This window comes from Gracilinanus agilis, chromosome 2, assembly GCF_016433145.1.
Source record: "Gracilinanus agilis isolate LMUSP501 chromosome 2, AgileGrace, whole genome shotgun sequence".
Taxonomy (NCBI): domain Eukaryota; kingdom Metazoa; phylum Chordata; class Mammalia; order Didelphimorphia; family Didelphidae; genus Gracilinanus; species Gracilinanus agilis.
Window position 1 is genome coordinate 305,683,033 of NC_058131.1, and position 20,629 is coordinate 305,703,661.

At 39.4% G+C, this 20,629-nt stretch overlaps 1 protein-coding gene across 1 annotated transcript in view; it reads left to right on the plus strand.

The window, feature by feature from the left end:
• Window positions 1–20,030, plus strand: part of VSTM2B (V-set and transmembrane domain containing 2B) — a 56,217-nt gene extending 36,187 nt beyond the window's left edge. The window contains exon 6 of the mRNA XM_044661432.1: window positions 19,942–20,030. Coding sequence (XP_044517367.1) covers window positions 19,942–20,030 — 89 coding nt within the window. The remainder of the gene's footprint in view (window positions 1–19,941) is intronic.
• Window positions 20,031–20,629: the final 599 nt, after the last annotated feature.

Sequence of the window (20,629 nt, forward strand, 5' to 3'; positions counted from 1 at the left end):
CTAGAGACAGGAGGTCCTAGGTTCAAATCCAGCCTCAGACACTTCCCAGCTGTGTGACCCTGGGCAAGTCACTTGACCCCCATTGCCCACCCTTACCACTCTTCCACCTATGAGACAATACACCGAAATTAAGGGTTTATTAAAAAAAATGAGTAGGACTGGGGGAGATGGGTGGTTCAGTGGATACAGAGCCAGACTTGGAGTTGGGAGGTCCTGGGTTCAAGTGTGGCCGTAGATACTTCCTAGCCATGTGACCCTCCCTGGACACTTAACCCCAACTGCCTAGCTCTTACCACTCAATATCAATCCTAAGACAGAAGGTAGCAGTTAAAAAAAGAATGGGTAGGACTTAGATAAGCCTAAAGGAATGGGAAGGACATTTCATGTGGAAGGAATGGCATGAACAAAAGTGTTGAGGTGCAAATGTTCATGGTATATTCAGGGGACCACAAATAAGCCAAGTGGGCCAGCAGATGAATTTGACTACAGCCATACCACCCTAAATATGTAGACTCTCCTCAGACTTCCAAAAGTTGGGGTTGTTGTTATTGTTCTGTCATTTTCAGTTGTGTCAGACTCTACATGGCCCTATTTGGGATTTTTTTTGGCAGAGATATTGGAGGGGTTTGCCATTTTCTGCTCCAGCTCATTTTATGGATATGAAAACTGAGGCAAACAGGGTTAAGTGGCCTGTCTAAGGTCACATAGCTAGCATCTGAAGCTGGATTGGAACTCAGGAAGATGAGTTTTCCTGACTCCAGGCCCCTCTCTATCCATTGCACCACCTAGCTGCCTAAGAAGAGTTGGACCTGGCTTATTATTGGAAAGAAGATTGTCTAAGAATATCAGATATGGTAGGCTTCTCCTTTGAGAGGAAGTATGGCATGGTCAATAGTGTGCTGGACTTGATATCAGGAAGACCTACGTTCCAGTGCTGCCACACTTACTAGCTATATGACCCTAGAAAAATCACTTCCCTTCCCTTCTTGGTCTCATTCTCTCCACTTATAAAATGAAGAGGTTGGACTAGTTGACCTCTAAGACTCCCTCCAGATCCAGATCTGTGATCCTACCATTGTAGGATGTGAAGAGGAGAGGGGAGCAAAGAGCAGTTCTAAATTTCAAAAGGTAGCTTGGGGCCAGATTGTGGAGGGCCTTGAACACAAGTCTGAGGAATTTGGACTGAATCCCCATCAGTTAGGGAGTCTCTGTGAGTCGTAGGAACATATAGAATACTTTTGAGCAAGGAGGTAGCTTAATTAGAGTAGTTTGTTTAGTTCGTTGGGGAAATTAGCCTGGTAATTTGTTCAGAACTGTTTTCAATGAAAGAGATCTGGTAGAAGACAATTTGCTAAAGTCCAGATAGAAGGCAATAAGGTCTAGAGCAAGAAGGCCGTGATTATGGAGAGAAGAGGTACAAGAGAGGTGGAATGTCTAAAGGTGAGAATTTTCTGCCCCTCTCTCCCAAGGAATAGAAAGGTGACCCCATACTTCTTGGGCAATGAGACTTATTTTTATGCATGTATTAGGGAACCAGAGGATAGACAGCATAGCAACACCAGGGGGTCACCCCCACAAGCACATCATCAGGATGGAGAACCACTGAGGTGATGTCACACAGAGTTAGGAAAGGACAGTGTGTCCCGAGAGCCAAGAAGACTCAGCTACTGCCCAGGCTGGGGAATAACAGTGATTGATAGATAGAAAAAAAAAAAAAAAAAAAAGAGGCTTCAAAATGCAGCATTGTCCAGCTTCTAGGAAGGAGGCTGTGTTCAGGCTTAGGAATGCATGACAAGGCAGATGAAAAGCTCATCCACAACTCTGACATCCTACTTTTATCCCTTGCTCTACTTTTCTCCCAAATATTTCTCTAATTCCTTTAAAAACCCATTGCACTAATTGCTCCTAGTTTTTGCCCTAGTTAATGGCATATGTTAATTCTGTGGTGGAAATTAATTCTGCCCAAATTCTGTTAGTGCTCATTTGTTCTTTCACAGGCTCCCCTTGAACAAATACACATGAAAAGGCCTTAATTAAAATATCAACAAGGGGTGACAGAAGGAGAATCCTTGCAAGGCCCTATCTTCTAAACCTAGGGAGCAGCAGCTGGGTGTCTACATTGACAGCAGCCCTTCCCACTGGGCAAGGCCTCTGAGGTCCAAGTGGAAAGGACCCGGAGCACAAGGTTCAGAGACACTGGCCTGGGGCTCCAGTGCTTCAGTAAGAGAGATTCATTTCCATTCAGCTTCTTCCATAAACCACTTCCCTGTCAAAAGTCCCCGGTCACTTGTTAAGTGTGCCTGTATTTCCTGGCAGTTTCCAGATGGAGGATACTATAATGTTGCATTTTTATGAACTAGTAGAGGGAAAAGAGTAGAGTGGGGGGATAAGAGGCAGAGAAGATCATGTGCCTGGCTCGAATACATAAATCCAACTGTACCCAATTCAGTGTCCTGGGATGCTGTGTTAAGGGCACCTAGGCTCATCCTCTGCAAAGCTGTCCACTCTGAAAAGAGAATGGCTTCTAATCATTTGGCCATCTTCCTATATGCTTTTCACCTTTGCTCTCTGGGCCATTTAGCAGCTCCTCAATAAAGCAGCCCCAGCAAAGAGATTCCTTCAGCTCAGCAGAAATTCATAGACTGCTGTCTCTCCTTCCATTGCCAAATCCCCCAGTTGCCACTGCTTTATGATGGTGGTAAGCAGGCCTCTAGACTGACTCCTCTTCTACACCTCTCTCCTTTCCTTTCTGGTCAATCCTCATTAAAAAAAATATATATATATATATACATATATATATATGCATAAATATATATATGCATACATATATATGAGTTTCCTTTCCCTTTAGCAAATAGTGAATATAGCAGGCTAGTCTGAGAAATTGTATTGCAGGAACTCCATATGGTGTTAAAGGCTTCCAAAAGGTCACTGGATCACAGAATGTCAACATTGGAAAGGACCTCAGAAGCCATCTAGTGCAACCTCCTGACAGAGAATCACTGCTACAACACTGTTGACAACCAAGCATCCATCCATCTCTAGGGAGGAGGAGCTCCCTCCCTTGGAAGCAGCCCATCTTGCTTTTGGAAAGTCTTAGTTTTTAAGAAGTTTTTCTTTATTTGAAGTAAAAAGATCTACCTTTCTGCCATACCTAGTCCTGTTTTCTGGGGACCAGCAAAATGAGTCTAGTCCTTCTTCCACATAACCCAATTGTTTGAAGAGGACTGTCCTGTCTTTACCTCTTCTCATCTACTAGCCCTCATCTTCACCAAATCTTCCATTCTCTAAGCCTAGTGTATTCAGTCTATCCTAATGCGGCCTGATCTCTGGTCCCCTTGCCATCCTGTTCACTCTCCTTTGCTCCTTCTCCATCTTATTAATGTCCTTAAAATCTGGTTCCCAGTACTGAGAACAGTACAGGAGAGCATGTCAAAGCAATTACTTCCCTTAATTTGGATACTTTGCCTTTTTTATGTGGCCTAAGATCATATGAGCTTTTATTTGGCAACTATGTGGAACCACTGACTCATTTTGAACTCATATTATGATAAAACTCCATATCTTTCTCACCCAAACTACTCTCTAACCATGCCTCTTCCATCTTGTCCTTCTGATATTGATTCATTGAACCCCACTGTGAAATATTACATTTATCCCCATTTAGTTTAATTGACCTAGCTTTGACTCATCATTCTTGCCTTCCAGCATCTTTTTGGGTTCCAACTCTGTCTTTCAGCAGGTTAGCCATCCCTCCCATTTGTGTTCCATCTGAAAATTTGACAGGACATGCAATGTGTGCTTCTATACAAGTGACTGATAAAACATATTGAATACAGGGTCCAGGACAGATCCCTGGGGTCATCTACTACAGATAGTCAACATCAATCCACTTCTGACTACTCTTGGCCTTCCAGTCATTTACCCAATTCTCAGTCCACCTAACTGTCTTCTCTACCAGTCCAAAGTTCTCCATCTTGTCCACAAGTATAACATGGAAGACTTTGTCAAATCCTTTGCTAAAAGCTTTACTTTGTACTTTATTTCCATTCCTCATAGATAACATTCCATTATCCAAATTGAACCTTGAAAAAATGTTGCTTTCAAGTTTCTTTACACTGGCCTTTGTTATTTATTTTAAAGCCATCTAAAATTGCTTCTTTTTATCTTACTTTACCTAAATCCTACAGCCCACCAAAGAAGCCTCTTGAAACCCAAATAGATAACAAATGTCTCCACTCTAGGAGAAGCTTGAGAGGCTTCAGCTCTGCTCATTGTTGTTCTTATAGTTGTGTCTGATTTTTCATGACCCTATTTTGGGTTTTTTGAGCAAAGATATTAGAAAGTTTGCTATTTCCTTCTCCAGCTCATTTTACAGATAAGGAAACTGAGGCAAATAGGGTTATATGATTTGCACAGGGACAAAAGACTAGTGAATGTCTGAGGCCAGATTTGAACTCAGGTCTTCCTGACTGCAAGCCCGGTGCTCTATCCACTGCACCACCTACCTACCTTCATCCACGTATGAATAACCATCCGTGGTTAGCAAATGTTATACAGTCCATTTGGGGTAACAATTCCATTTCTTCCCTTATTTATAGCACTTCATAATGGTAGGAGCAGTAGATTTGGAGTAGGAAGCCCTAGATTCCAGTCCTGTGACCACAAGCAAATCATTTAGCTTCCATAGAACTCAGTTTCTTTCCTTCATCAAAATAGGAGAGTTGAACCGAATCATCTTAGGAGTCCCTTCTAGGTCCAGTTCTCTTAATCTATGGAGATTTGCAGTTGTCCAAAGGCTTTCACTTATATTATCTCATCTAGACTCCTGTGATGTAGTTGATGAAGAGCTGGTTTTGTTGCCCCAGTCCTTCAAAGGAAATAGACTTTGGAAAAGGACATGACATATTCAAGATCCTACATCAAGTCAGCATCAGAGGCAGGAGGGAATAAAACTCAGGCTTTCTGCCCTCTTTCCCATGACTTTTTACAATGCACCACTCTACCTCACTGTGTTAATTCTACTTGATACAGATTGATACTATGCATCCCAAGTGAAGACACTTCAGAGGACAATGATGATACCCAATATGGCATCCAGTAAGGGATCCCTGGAGGAGGAGGTAAAGAGAAGGGAACCAGGAGGTCTAGGAGCTACTCCCTTTGGGAGTTTCTTAAGCAAAGAGTCTAGGTTTGACTCTGTAGCTTTTAGAACAAGAATTCTCTAAAAGCATCTACTCCAAACCCATTTTTAAAACCAGATGACAAAACCAAGGTACAGAGGGAAGAAGTAAGAAATATAAATATATATATATGTATATGTATATGCATATATGTGTATGTGTGTGTGTTTGTAAAAGGTATTATGCTAGACACTTGACATACAAAAATAAAATAGTGAAATAGTTACTGCTTTTAATGTATGTAAGACTTACATTCTACTAGGGAATGGAATGTGCATGTAGATAAGAACAAAATACATGCAAAACAACAAAGTGTTGAGAGGGAAAGACAAAGTCAGAAAAAGGAAACGGAGAGAGACAGGAAGGAAGAGAGATATCTATAGACAGAAATAGGAAACAGACAGACAGAAAGACGAGTCAGAGACAAAAAAGCAGAAACAGACAGAGAACTCATAACTGTGGGGATCGAGAAAGGTTTCATGCAAAATGTGACACCTTAGCTGAGCTTTGAAAGATGCTGGATATTTTAAGCAGTAGAGGTAAGAAGGGAGCAGCTACCTGATAGAGGGGACCACCTAGGCAACAGTTAATTAGAGCATGATGATAATGAGGCTGAGCCACCATTTAATTCTGTTTCATGGCCATAAACTATGCCCCTAACCCAGCCAGGAATTTTTCCAATGCATGCCCTTGATTTCTTTGGAGACAGATTGAGGGAGTTTGGATGACTAGCCCAGTACAAATCCAGCTCAACTACTGAAAATAATAATTCAAAAGTGCTTATTCTCCTGACTGTGGGTCAATGCTGACCAGGAATATAGGCTCCACTTTATATTCATCAAGAGAAGAAGTTATCATTCTTAGAAGACTTCCTGTTAGAGCTGTTCGAATTCAGCTGTTGCTGGGCAGCTTTCAAAGGGATGTTCCCAGTCAGAAACTGCTTCAAGTGTTACATTTTTGTGGACCCCAGGTCAGGGCTGCAACTGCCCCAGTTTTCGCCCTTTGGGAGGCTATTTCGACTTGCAATGGCTTCTGTGTTTTGGCCTGTTTTACCTTGATGGAGATTAAGTGATAAAGTCAATATCTTTTGAACAGAGGAGGCTTTGATTTCTTTAACAGTGATTAGCAAAATCATGGTGCTTGTTTAATATAATAAAATTAATTAGATAATGTACCTTCCGAAGACTAGTCCTCACTATTCACATAGTCTAATTCTCTAGCTTAATAATGACAAATAAACCTCCTGCACACTCCAGTGGCATCTGAAACCCACTGCAAGAAATATGAAGTAGTTAATGTGACAATTAAAATCCAATGAAAACATTTTGAAAGAACATAGTCATATAACAGGCCTGTCCCAACTATTCTGCCATGTTTGATGCTCTAGGAAGTGCAAAATGACTCTGGACCCAGTTTTAAGAAAGGCTGAATAAGGGGACATCATTGTTCATCCCTGAAGTTGGAAAAGCCTAATGTAAACAACTCCAGTACCTTTCCCCTACACGTATTCTTCTCTACCCTTCTTTCTCCATCATCGTCCTCCTCTTTCCTCATCTTCTTTCTTCTTCCTTCAGTTGTTTGTTAAGAAGCAATATCACTTAATAATACTAACAAGCATTTTAAAGTTTGCAGAGCACTTTTATTTTCATCTGAGCCTCTCAACAACCTTGTGTTAGGTGCTATTATTATGCCCATTTTACAGATGAGAAAACTGAGGCCAAGAGAGGTAACATGACTTGCCTAAATTTGCAAAGTTAATAGGTGAATGAGGCAAATTTTCTATTCATATTTTTCTAACACCAAATTCAACACTATCCACTATGCTACCTAGCTACCTAGAAAAGCCACCTACATAGGAAATCGTATTTAATAGAAATCTAAGGGAACTCAAGATATCCATGGTTGACACTCAGCCTAGCCATGATATTAACAAATATGCCATTCTGAGTACCAGTAGCTGGAGAAGGCGGGTCAGGCCTATGCTTAAGAACATTATTCTGGCAACTGTGTGGAAAATTAGATCAGGACCAGGAAAAGTTGGAAGTCTAATTGATCAGTTAGTTAAGAGTCTATTAGCCTCAGATACTTCCTAGCTGTGTGACCCTGGACAAATCACTTAACTCCCATTGCCTCGTCTTTACTGCTCTTCTGCCTTGGAACCAATACACAATATTGATTCTAAGATGGAAGGCAAGAGTTTGGGTTTTTTAAGTCTAATGTAATAGGACAACGGAAAATGATCAGGATTAGAACTAGGATGGTGACCAGGTGAGTTGAGAGAAAGGGACGGATGTAAGAGATGTTATAATGATAAAACTGACAAGACTTAGCAATGGATTAGATGTGCCAGAGGAGGAGAAATGAGGGAGAGTGAAGAAAAGGGTGAATACAAGGTTGCAAACCTAGATGACAAGAAGGATAGTATTACCATCAACAGAAATAGGGAAGTCTGGGAAAGTCTAGGTTAGGGCAAATCAATCAGCAAATATTTATTAAATGTTACTATAGGTCCAACACTGTGCTAAGTATTATGGATATTAAGACAAAAAGGAAACAATGTCTGCCCTCAGGGAACTTACATTCTTTTGGGGAAACAACATATATACTTAGAAATAGAAGAATATAGAAAATATGAACAATGCAAAGAGAAGGTAATTTTGGAACTAGGGGAGTAGCAGCTGAAATGGGTGTTTCTATGAGATAAAAGTAAAAAGGGGTACATTCCGCTCATAGAGGAAAGCCTGGGTAAAGACAGAAGATACAATGTCATATGTGAGGTACAAGTAGGCCAGTTTGACATGAAGGGAAAAAATGTATAATAAATCTGGAAAGATAAACCAGAACCAGGTTGTGAAGAGCTTTAAATGACAAAAAAAAATGAGTTTGCATTTTTATCCTAGAAGCATTAGAGAATGGCATAGTTAAACCTATGCTTTCAAAATATCTCTTTGGCAAGTGTTTAGAGGATAGATTGATAGGGGAGAGATTTAAGATAAGGAGCCATCCTATTAGATGGCTATTGCAATCATCCAGATTGGTGATGAATGCAGGGTAGTGATCATGTGTTTGGAGAGAAGGGAAAGGTTTGGAATAATATCGTGGAGGTATAATTGACAAGACCTGACAACTCACTAGATGTGAAATGGTGAGAGGAAGTGAATAGAGGACTACTCTAAAGTGAACATGGATGAGTGTTGGTGTTACTTTCAGTAGAAATAGGGAAGTTATTGAGAATGGGTTTAGGGAGAAAGATAATGGATTTTATTATAGAAATATTGAGTTTGAGATAGGTATGGAATCTCAAATCCAGGAGTAAATGTAGCTAGTGCAGCAGGACTAGAGTTCATAGAGAGATTTGGGCTGAAAATACTGATCTGGGAATCATCTACATAGAAATGATCATTGAACCCATGGGAACTCTGAAGATCACTGAGAGGAATAGAGAGAAGAAAAGAGAAGGTTCTGAGCAGAACACTGGGGAACACTCAAAGTGAAAAGACAAGTTGTGGAAGGTGCGCAAGCAAAGGAGATTAAGAAAGAACTAATAGATATGAAGAGAATCAAGCGAGAGCAGTCTCACAAAGCAATGGAGGAGAGAGTCGACAATATCAAAAGCTGCACAGAGGTCAGGAAGTATAATGTCTGAGAAAAGATCATTGGATATAGTGACACAAAGATCATCGATAACTATGGAAAGAGCCATTTCAGTCTTGTAATAGAATAGGGAATCAGATATGAGGTTTAAAAGACTGCAGGAAGAGGGGCATTGAAGACAACAATTTAGAAAGCTATTTCTAGAAGTTTGGCTATAGATGAGAGAAGAGACAACAGAATGCCAGCTTGAGGGGATGACAAGGTTAAGTGAAGTTTTGTTTTTGTTTTGCTTTTTCAAAGGATGGAGAGACTTTGGTATATTTGTAGGCAAAAAGAAGGAAAACAATGTATGAGGAAAGAATGATAATTTGAGCAAAAGAATGCTTGTCCTTAGTAGGAAGAAAGATTATCTTCATAATCTGAAGCAAAGGAGAGAAAATGGAAGCAGGAGTACATAGAGGAGTATTAAAAGGTTCCATAGGGGGAAAGGTAATCATGGTATATGGCCTCTATTTCCCTAGTAGAGCAGAAAATAGCAATCTCTGCTGAGGGGAATAAAAGGGAGAAGAGAGAGGTAGGAATATACTGGAGCCAGTACATCTACTACCAGTCCAGGCAATATTTGTGGTGAGTGCTGCAAATCATGGTTCAAATTGTTATTTTTTTAATTGTCTAGATTTAAGAAAGTGATAGGGGAAATGTTAATAATACAAGTCAAACTTAAAAGCATGTCATGAGTACTTTTTTTGGAAAGCTGGTTGTTAAACTGTTACCAACATACCCCCTGGGAATAGGAGACTTGAGGATAGCCACTGTCTTTGAATCATCAGTGGAGAATAAAAGGATTGTTGCACCATAGTGACAGCTCAACTGAGATTAGATAACATAAACTCATAGTTGACCTAGTTGGCACAGTTGACTGACTTTGTCCTGCATCATTCAGCAGCACATGGGTAGGAAGTTAGTGGGGATAAGGCGAAGAAAAGTATTTGTGAGGAACTGTCCAGCTGCCACACACACCTCAGGGAGAATATAGCAGGGTGGGTGACTCAAAAAGACATTTGTGCAATCTGGTTCTTCCGTTTGCCTGAGGCATAAGTACTAACAGGGTAAGGGAGCAACGGATTTAAGGACAGAAGATGATATATATCTGAACCAACGAACAGTAAGGTGATGATTTTGAAGGGGGGACAGTGCAGCCAGAGTAGGGTTGATGGACTAGGAAAGCGGTGTGTGTTGGAGTGATTGAACAGAGAAGAGTCTTAGGAGTAAGATGCAGGGAGATAAGAAATTATAATAAGAAGATTGTTGGAAATCTAAGCCATGAAGGTAGTAGAAGAGTTATGGTTGGCTGAGAGAAATCAAGATGTTTTAGAGAGTAGAGTACCAATTAAAGTAACTAGGTAAGAGGACGAGGGTTTAAATCTAGCTGAAGACATAGATACTGAATATTCTGAGAAAGGGTGGACATAACTTAACAAAATTCACGAGTATATTAATAATATGGAAATAGGTCTTGATCAATGACATGTAAAACCTAGTAGAATTGCTTGTTGGCTACGGGAGGGGGTGGAAAGAGGGGAGGGAAAGAATATGAATTATGTAATGATGGAAAAATATTCTTAATTAATTAAATAAAATTTTTCAAAAAAAAAAAGGAAATCACAAGGAGTAGATGACTGCCCATATCAAAGATCTAGACCAATTGATATATACTGATAGAGTGGACCTCAAAGGAAGAGTGGCTACTGAGTGATGATGGCAGAGGAAGGGTCTGGAAATGACAGTGAGGAGAACAGAATGTTTTTTTCCTCTTATGGGAAATAAAAGAAAGAACATATGGTACCAAAAAGGGTAGTAAAGAAGGCAGTGTCTTCTAGAGGAGACCAAGACATCAGGAGGGACAAGGAAATGTAGAAAGTGAAGGAGGAATAGGTATAAGACCAGGAATATTTGTTAACCATAGAAGGACCTTCCAGAGCACAGCTGGTTAGAGACTCAGCAGAAGTATGGATAAGATTATAAGAGTGAGGAATGGTGCTAAGGGAAGGCAGCTTCTATCTTGACAGCTAGCAACTTTGAAACCTAGGATTTAAGGAAAATGACAGTGAGACTTTGCAGACATATTAGTAGAAAGTATTTTTGACTGTGATTCCCAACCTTAAAACTCCTATAATGATGGAAATCATTCTTGCAAATATCAAGAAAAAAAGGAATATTGATTTGGGCATCAGTATAAGTAAATACACAGAGATATATCTCCTAAGGAGCTGACTGAAAATATTCTTCCAATGGAATCTGCATAATACACAGGGGCTTATGTGAACTAGGAATCTAGAGTCTAGACCCTCCAATTCCATTAGAGTAGAAGCTCTTTGAGAGCAGGGAATATTGTTACTCTTATCCCCAGTGTTTTTCATGTCACCTGGTACAGAGGAGATGCTTAATCAGTGTTTGTTTATGGATTACTTTATTGATCGATAGGCATTATGGTGGGTATGGAATCATTCCTGATTCTAACTCTTATGATCCTATGAACTCTGGCAATTCTGAATTGCTTCAGTTTTAGAATTCAGATTTCCTTAGAGTGGCTAATCTCCAGCCCCCAGTGCTATTTGAATCTGGTGAAGCTAATGTAAAGCTGTTGTGGGGAACTGTCCAGCGCCCACACACTCCTCCTGTAGTGCACTGGATGGGTGACTCAGCAAGACATTGCTGCAGCTTTCTTCCATTTTCCTGAGATCTGTGGGTTTACTTGTTGAAAGAAGTTTTTAAGGAAGAAGGCACACTATTTCCTCAACAGTCCTGATTTAGAAAATGTTTCTCTTCAGAGACAAGCACCTCAGAAAATAAATTATTCTTCGGGAAAGGAAGGGGGTGGTTAAGAATTGAGGTAGAGAAAAAGAGAGAGACAGATAGTCTAGCAGTCAGTAAGACCTGGATTCAAATCCCGCCTCAAATACTTATCAGATGTGTGACCCAGGGCAAGTTACTTAACTTTTTTTATATCTGTCTTTTCTTTAAAAAGAGGGGATTAGACTCTCAGATCCCTTCTAGTTCACATACATTATCTCATTTGATCCCAACAAACTCCCTAAAGGAGGAATATTAGTATTCTTATTTTATAAACAAGGAAACAGAGATCCATAAAGATTAATTGATTTGCCAAAGGTCAGGTAGAACACAGACTTCATAATTCTCAGCCTTCCACTGAACCAGGTAACTTACATAATATTTTACTAGCTAAAGAATGAGCTGTTCATATAAATATATATAATAACCACTATCACAGTTAATATTTATATAATGCTTTAAGATTTGCAAAGTGCTATTCATATATTATATCACTTGAACCTCACAACAACCTTTGGAGGTAGGTGTCATTATCTCTATTTTATAGGTAAGGAAACTGAGGGTTAATTGACTTGCCTAGAGTCACACAGTTAGTAAGTGCCTATTCACTCTCTGAACTCACATTTTGTCTTCCTATGCTGCCTAGCTGCAAATGAGAATGGAAAATGAATTCTGAGAAGGACTTGGAGGAACTGAAAGTTTTGTGATATTTTGATTCCTCTGATCTAATAAGTATTGAAAATAATTATTTAAAATGTAAATCATCACAGGTTTACTTCTTTGGATAGCTGATCAGAGTTGAGGTGTTGTCATCATTAGCTAGGCCAGTACCAAATCCCAAGCAAAATACCTGCTCAAGGGCTCCCCTGAATTCATCCCCTGAGGTATTATGTGCCTTGGCCTCATCTCCCACAAGGCAATATCCTCTTAATGCCTTTCATCCCCAACCTGAGCAGATCACAGTATTGGTTGGCTATTTATACCAGGTCTTTTGGAAGTCCTTGAGCATTAAAAAAAAAAAATCTCTAAACTGGAATCATTGAGGCTGAAGGTATAATACAAGTAGGCTACAAATAGTGCTTAAAAGCCCAAGTGAAGGTTCTCCCAGCAGACATGGCCTCCAGCTCCTTCAGTCATTGGAAAGATTACCTTCTCATCTACGGGGACCATTTTTCATTTGTCACAGGAGCTTAAATAAAAATATGCTGTGCACTGCTGGCTAATGCTTTTGTTCTGAATATGAATGCATTTGCCTCTAAAGTGCTGTTCATAGAACCTTTCTATTCTCACTACAGGAATAGAAAAGTATACGGCATGGCTTAGGAGAAAAAATGAAGGCTCTAGATTTAAAGGGCCTTGGTTCAAATCTAGCCTCTGGTACTTATTACTTTTATGTCCTTGGACTAGTCACTTAACTTCCCTGGTCCTCAGTTTCCTAATCTGTAAAATGAGGGAAGTTTGCATAAATGGCTTCTGAGGCACCTTCTAGGCTTAGATCTACAAGACTGCAAAAAAGAAGCCATGAGGCTACAAGAACTGGCTTACTTCTAACTGCACCCCCTACCCCAACTGTCCCCAATAAAAAGTGCTCTGATGGCTCCTGCTTAAGGCACACAATCATTGTACTCATCCAAGGTACAGAAAGAATCCTGTGTCCTGAGAGCCTGGCCATCCACCACTTATCTCAAGGATAGATATCTTAGGGATATCTCCAAGGGCAGGCCTACAATTTGCTTCAGAAATTCCAACTCTCCCACCTCCTAGGGCTGTTGGTAAACTATAAGTTTTGTTTTGTGAACTATAAATCGCTATACAAATTCAATCCATTATTATTAAAAGGCCTTGAATAACAATAGTCTACAACTACACACTCAGGAAGCAGTTAGAAGACTATTAAGCATAGTTACACCAGAAGGAGATTCAAGAAGTATGATTTTTAAAAATCTATTAATTTATCCCATCTTTGCATCTCCTTGGCAGACATTTTTGAATGGAATTAGAAACATCCAAATAAGGACAAAACATACCAGCAAGTGGCTGAATATTTTTTTTCCTTCTAATTGAGGTATTTTGCTACAATATAGGCACAGACATTGCCTTAGGAAGGATGGGAATACACAGAATCATAAACTATTAGACCTGGATGGGACCATAGAGATTGTAGGATTTAGAGCACGGATGGACTTTTAAAAAAAAAAAATTTTTTTAACCCTTAACTTCTGTGTATTGGCTCCTAGGTGGAAGAGTGGTAAGGGTAGGCAATGGGGGTCAAGTGACTTGCCCAGGGTCACACAGCTGGGAAGTGTCTGAGGCCGCATTTGAACCTAGGACCTCCCGTCTCTAGGCCTGGCTCTCAATCCACTGAGCTACTCAGCTGCCTCCACAGATGGACTTTTGTCATGAGTCTCTGTTCTTTTACAATGAAGAAAGGGACTTCTCATTTTACATTGAGGTAGGGACCTTGGAGACTAATGCCTTCATATTGCAGTTAAAGAAGCAGCCAATCTAAGAACTTCATTTTAAAGATGGGAAATTGAGCCTCTATGCAGTGAAGCCTTGTCCAAGATCATATAGCTAGTTAGTGGCAGAGCTGGAGTGCTTAAGGATGAGACAATAAGCCCAGAAAAGATCTTCTACAAGTAAAGGAATTGTTCAGCCTATAGGGGAAACTGAGGCTGCAATTTAATTGTGGCATCAAGTTCAATAACATTATAAGCTCCTTGAAAACAGGGGACCATTTTGATGATGTCTTTGTCTCCTCAGTACCTACCATTGTGTCTTGCACATCTTCATTTCATTTTGTTTCTGCCCTGTATTTTGTCTGGATCTGTGCATTTATTAATGCAAGGAGTTCCTAGTTTGGAAATGTCCTCCAGGATGGGGACAGGCAACTCATCTGTAACTTATAGTATTAGTTGCCTGGTGTACTGAGAAGTTAAGAAACTTACTTGGGATTAGGTAGTTAGTATATGTCAAAAGACAAGATGAACCCAAGTCTTCTCACCTTCAATGAGGGCCCCTCTATCCGTTACAAATAGGTTACTGCTCACATAGTAGGCACTTAATCAGTGTTGAATTGAATGGAATTAAATTGAATTATACTAATGTCCTCAGTCTGAGGAATGGACAAGAGTGAATTGTACTCAATTCTGGGTCTCACACTTTAAGAAAGATATTGATGATCTGGAGAGCCTCCATTGAAAGGCAACCAAGATGGTGAGAGGCCTCGTTCATGCATATGAGTAGCCATCCAAAGAGTCAGTGCTTATTATGTCAGAGAGAATACTTGAGGGAATGGCTAAAATATGATGACTGTCTGTAAGTACTTGTTGGGTTACTGGTTCCAAGGTAGAAGAGCTACATGGTGGTTAAGTGACTTGCCCAGGGTCACATAGCTCAGAAGTGTCTAAGGTCATATTTGAATTGAGGTCCCCTGACTCCAGGCCTGGTGCCCTAAACCACCTAGCTAACCTCACCTCCTCTCCCCACTCACCACACTGCTCTAAAAATTTAGTAATATTTTTGTTTATCTTTAGTGTAAGGAACTCCCAGCAGAGACTTAAGTCTAGTGTAAAACTAATCAGGGCAGTGAGAGGTTAAGTGACTTGCCCTAGGTCAAAACCAATTAAATCACAGGTCCAATCAATATCCCCTTTTGTTTTTAAATCTTCATTTCTGAATATTTCCTTTCCCTCTCCCCTCCCTGGAGAGGCATCACTTGTAACCAAAAGTATTTTTTAAAAAAGAGTGCTCTTTTTTGAAGGTGAGTTCAGCAAAATTAATCCACTCTCCAACCAAGAGTCTTTAATGTTCCATGATCATAGTCATTCACCCTCCCTTTGCAAAGAAGAGAGACACATTTTCTCCTCTCTTCTTTGGGGCTAAACTGGTCATTATAATTAAATATCATTCAGTTTTCAAGCTCAGTGGTTTGTTTTGTTTTGGGGAGGGGTGTTGCTTTTTTCCCCACTGCATCACTGGCATTGAATGCAATTTCAGCTTGTGGCAGGCTCAGCTTCAGCCTCAGCCTTTTAAGGGAAGTGGTGAATCCACATTGATTGAAGCATTTAAAAATAGATTCAGCCAAGCATTAGAAGCTCCACTGGAAAGAACAACCCTGTACTGACAGCAGGATGCACTAGGTAGCTGAAGCTCATTTCCATCTTTTACATCTGGTCCTGAGATGTTGATGGGAGTGCTTCTCTCCTAGTGGCTTTGGGCCTCCAGCTAAGTGTGGGCTGAGAAAGAATCACCCCCCAAACAACCCAGCTGCACCAAACTATATAGTAAGAGTGTTTTCCTGAGAACTTGCATGCAAAGTGAATTGTTATAAATGAAATTGAATTTCAAATACGCTAGGGAAGCTGCAAATAAATAATAAGGTTCTATTGGCTTCTTTGGCTTTAAACTTGATGAAGCCTTTTCACACAGAGTGTTTCATTTCATTCCCTTGACCTCAATAACTTTGGGGGTTGGGTGAGGAAAAGTTTTATCCCCACTTGGAGAAAATGAGACACGGGAATGGCAAATGCCTGGCTGAAGATCATAGGATGAAGTCGTAGCAAAGTTGAGTCTTGAACTTGGGGCTCCGGAGCTCAACTTGGTGCTGTTCCTACTTGCACATGCCACACTATGAGAAACTTGAAGGGACTCCAATAAAGTCAAGAATGTTTGTAAAACAAATTGCATTTCCCTTAATTTATCCGCTTTGCAGTTTAGATTGATTTTGCTTTGCTAAAATCAAAGCCCATTTCTGTTAGCTTAACTGGAGGATACTGATCTAGATACGAGCCAGTCATCCTAGGCCCTCTCCCTGTGACCAGCAGTGATGAAGAAGAAAGTTTAGGATGTAGCCTTTCCCCAAGAGCCTCTATGGAAGAATTTCAATAGCTCCACTGGAGGTAGCTGTGGGCCTGCAAGCAAAAAGACCTAAATCTAAATCTTTTTAGTTAATTACTAGCTCAGTGTTTCTGGACAAGTCACTTATGCTCAGTTTCCTCACCTGTAAAATGAATATAATAGCACCTACTTCACAGGTTGTTGTAAGGATCAAGGAACAGATGTAAAGTGTTTTACAAAACTTAAAGTACATTTTACATGCTAGCTATTATTTAATAGTAGGAGCCACTGAGAAGGCACAGCAGATAGATTTCTGGACTTGGAATCAAGAAGACTTGAGTCTAAATCCTGTCTCAGACGTTTAGCTTCCTTTTCTGTAAATTGAAGATAACAATACCTACTTCTCAGAGTTGTTAGGATCAAAAGACAGTGTCTGTATTTGTGTGTGTATGTGTGTGTGTGTGTGTGTAGTTTATTACAAAACTTAAAGTCCTAGCTTTAAAAAATATATATTACTTATCATTATCCTACCTCTAACTCTTCCATCGCCTTCCAAATTGTCTTCTGATGACTTAGTTAGAACACCCTCCTGTGAGAAAAGAAAGAATGAAGCGTTGCTTTCCTATACCCCATAGGCGGAGAGAGCGTTGTCTCTTAGCACTAAATAATACCAGCCAGGAAGTCTAAAGATCCCAGGGCCAGTCTCAGCTCTGCGAATAACTGTGTGACACAGGCCAAGACTCTCCTACCAATACCTACCTCCTCATTTATAAAATGGATCTAGTAATCCCCGCCTACCTCACAGAACTATTGTGAGAAATTCAAATGAAATAACGGATATAGAAGCATTTTGAAAAGTTAAAGTGCCATAAAAATGTGAGAGATTGTTTTCTGGAAGTATATATATATATATCCATAACTTAGACATTATCTCTTGATGCTTCTTTATCTTCAGAATATCAAGGGAAGAAGAAGTAAAAAAAACTCTCGCATATCTCCTTTATTTATAAGTTCCTTGGAGAGTGGGACTATTTTTTTCTCTTTGAATCTCTATCAACTAGTATTGTGCTTAGTACATAGAAAGTGCCTAATAAATACTTGTTAATAGATTAAACATAAGCTCCTTGAGGGTAAAGACTAGCCTGTTTTCTAATTGTGTCCCCAGTGGTTAGCATAATACTTTGCACATAGTAAATGCTACATAAGTGGTTTTCTCACTTATTCATTCATTAGTTATTGGTTTTTTAAAAAAACAAAAACCAAAACTTAAAACAGGGAGCATCTAGGTGTCTCAGTGGATTGAGAGCCAAGCCTAAAGATGGTCCTGGGTTCAAATCTGAACTCAAATACTCCCTCACTGTGTGACACTGGGAAAGTCATTTAACACCCATTGCCCAGCCCTTACCACTCTTCTTCCTTGGAACCAATACAAAGTATTGATTCTAAGACAAAAGGTAAGGGTTAAAAAAAAAAAAAACTTAAAACATCTTTCAGATATATTCATCTTGCATCCATCCCCCTTTAAACTGTAAAGTCCTTGAAGAAAGAGACCATGTAGCTCATTCCTTCTTTTTATACATACACAAGTGAAGTGGGTATGGGAAGTGGGACTCAGTGCTGGAAAATGGATGGTTATCCAAAAAAATGGTTGACCATGAGTTTGTTTGTTTGTTTAACTTGGAAAGAATAAAAGAAAAAGTGATTTGGGAATCAGAGTTGTATCTAGAAGACCAATCAATAAACATTTACTGAATAGCCACTATGCTCTTAAGATAAAAAATGACTCTGATCCTCAAGGAGCTTACAATATTGTTAGGGAGACAAGATGGATACAGATGAGTCAACAAAGAATAATATAAGAGTAAAATTAAGTACCAAAATGAATATTACAAATTAAACAGAGAAGAGAGAGATCAATAAAGGCCAGAATGGTGAAACAAGGCTTCATGGAGGAGATGGAACTTGTGTTCAATCTTAATGAATGGATAATATTTAGAAAGGATGAGAAGGAAAGTAAAACAATGGGAGCTTGTAAGCTATCAAGAAAAGAGCATTGGACTTGCCAACCTTAATAAGCCAAAATTTTTCCCTATTGTCTCCAGCATCAAATATAAATTCATCTGTTTGGCAATGAAAGCTCTTCATGACTGACCCCTTCCTACCTCTCCAGCCTTCTTAATCTTGCTCCCCTCCATGTATACACTAGCCTATTTGAAGGTCCTCAAACACTACTCTCCCATATCCATGGCCTTCAGATCATCTGTTCCCTGTGTCTGGAATGCTCTTCCCCCTTTTCTCCAAGTCCTAGTTTCCCTTCAAGACTCATCAAATGCCATCTTGCGTGTGGAGGAGCCACCTCCTGTTCACCTTAACTGCTAACATCTTCCCCTTTCAGATTACCTTTCTATAATCTCTCTATATTGATATGGATGCATTGGATTCGCCATTAGAATTTACACTCTAGAGAACAGAGAACTTTTTTTTCACCTTTCTTTGTATCCCCAAGTGTTTAGCACAGTACTTGGTACATAGTGCTGAATAAATGCTTATTGACTAACTGGCAGCTAGACTTATGAGTTGTGTGAGTTTAGGCAAATCATTTAATCCCCCTAAGACTCAATTCATAGGATCATTGATTGAAAACTTGAAGGGACCTCAGAGGCATTCCAGTTCAACCGCCATCATTTTATTGATGATAAAACTGATAAGAGGAAATGATTTCATACAGACAGCAAGGGACAAAGCTGGGATTTGAGCCCAGGTTCTCAGACTCTAAATCCAGGGCTCTTTCTACCACCTGATAAAAAAAAATACTAATAATTTCACCATCAATTTCCCAGAGGTACCATGAGGAACATGCCTTGTAAACAAAGGCTATATTTATAATGTGAATATATACATATATTTATATTCACATCATATATAATGTGAATTACATTAATCACTAAATCAGGCTTGTGCTTCCTCTCTTTGCAGAGGTGAAAGACAACGAATGTGGAATAGTATCTGTGTTGGTTACGGCATTAAATTTTGTTGCACATTTTTTTCTTTTCTTTTTTTATTCTGATTTATTTATAAGGGCTGGTTTGATAAGAGGGGAAGGCAGAAGAATATATGAGTTCCTTGCATTACAAAAACATCCCTCCTTTTGTATCTTCAGCACTTAGTGTAGTGCCGGGCACATAGAAGATGCTTAATACACATTTATTGACTGATTGAGTGAAATATAAAAAGATATCTTTTTTAGTGTCAGTAATTTTTAAATGTAAAAACTAAATAAAAATAACCTTGCGACCTCATGCTCAGTACCCTTGCTCAAGCTAAACCCCTAATGTTACTGCTCTAAATGATGGGAGATTTGCCCCTGATGGCATAAGACCCCTTTAACCTACTTCCATTTCCACATCTGCATGGCATGAGTAGCTTCATTCTAGAATAAAGCATTAACTTTGCTCATTTCTCTCTTTTGTAGGTACAGGACCTATTTATGCTACAGACCCACTCCTATACATGTTCCTGTTAGCACTGCATAAGCTTATACACTTGTTAGTAAACCACTGATGGACCTCGTTATCCATTACTCCTCAGCCAAACACAAAATGAACCTATTTCAATCCTTGGTAAGAACTTCAGTATCCCACAGACAGACAGAAAAAGACTGAGAGAAGCATGAAAAATTCTACATGGAAAAAAAATCATATTTTGGGGAAGTTACACAAAGTAGACCACCTAAAATAAACACATCTAGTTTCCAAATAAGATGATGTGTAAGCCTGCTCTATGCATGGCTTCGATGATTTCTCTACTTCAATGTCTTTTTCTTTTCTAAAATCTTCCTCCAATACTTCATTTTGCACGAACTGTTGAACAGTTATCTTTATGACAATATGTAAAAATGTGGGGTCCAAGCCTTTCAGATGAAGGGGACTATTTTTAGTAGATGATTGTGTTTTGTTTTAGGTTTTGGGTTTGTTTTTTTTTTTTTTGATTTCCCTTTTCTGTTGAGATTTTCCTTTTTGGATTCACGTAAATTATTTCTTTGGAGACATTTTGATTAAAAAAAGGCACATCTTATCATAATTAATATTCACTGTCAATAATATTTATTTTTAAATAAAGATTGGAAACAAGGTAAGACATTTGTTTATAAACTGTATTGT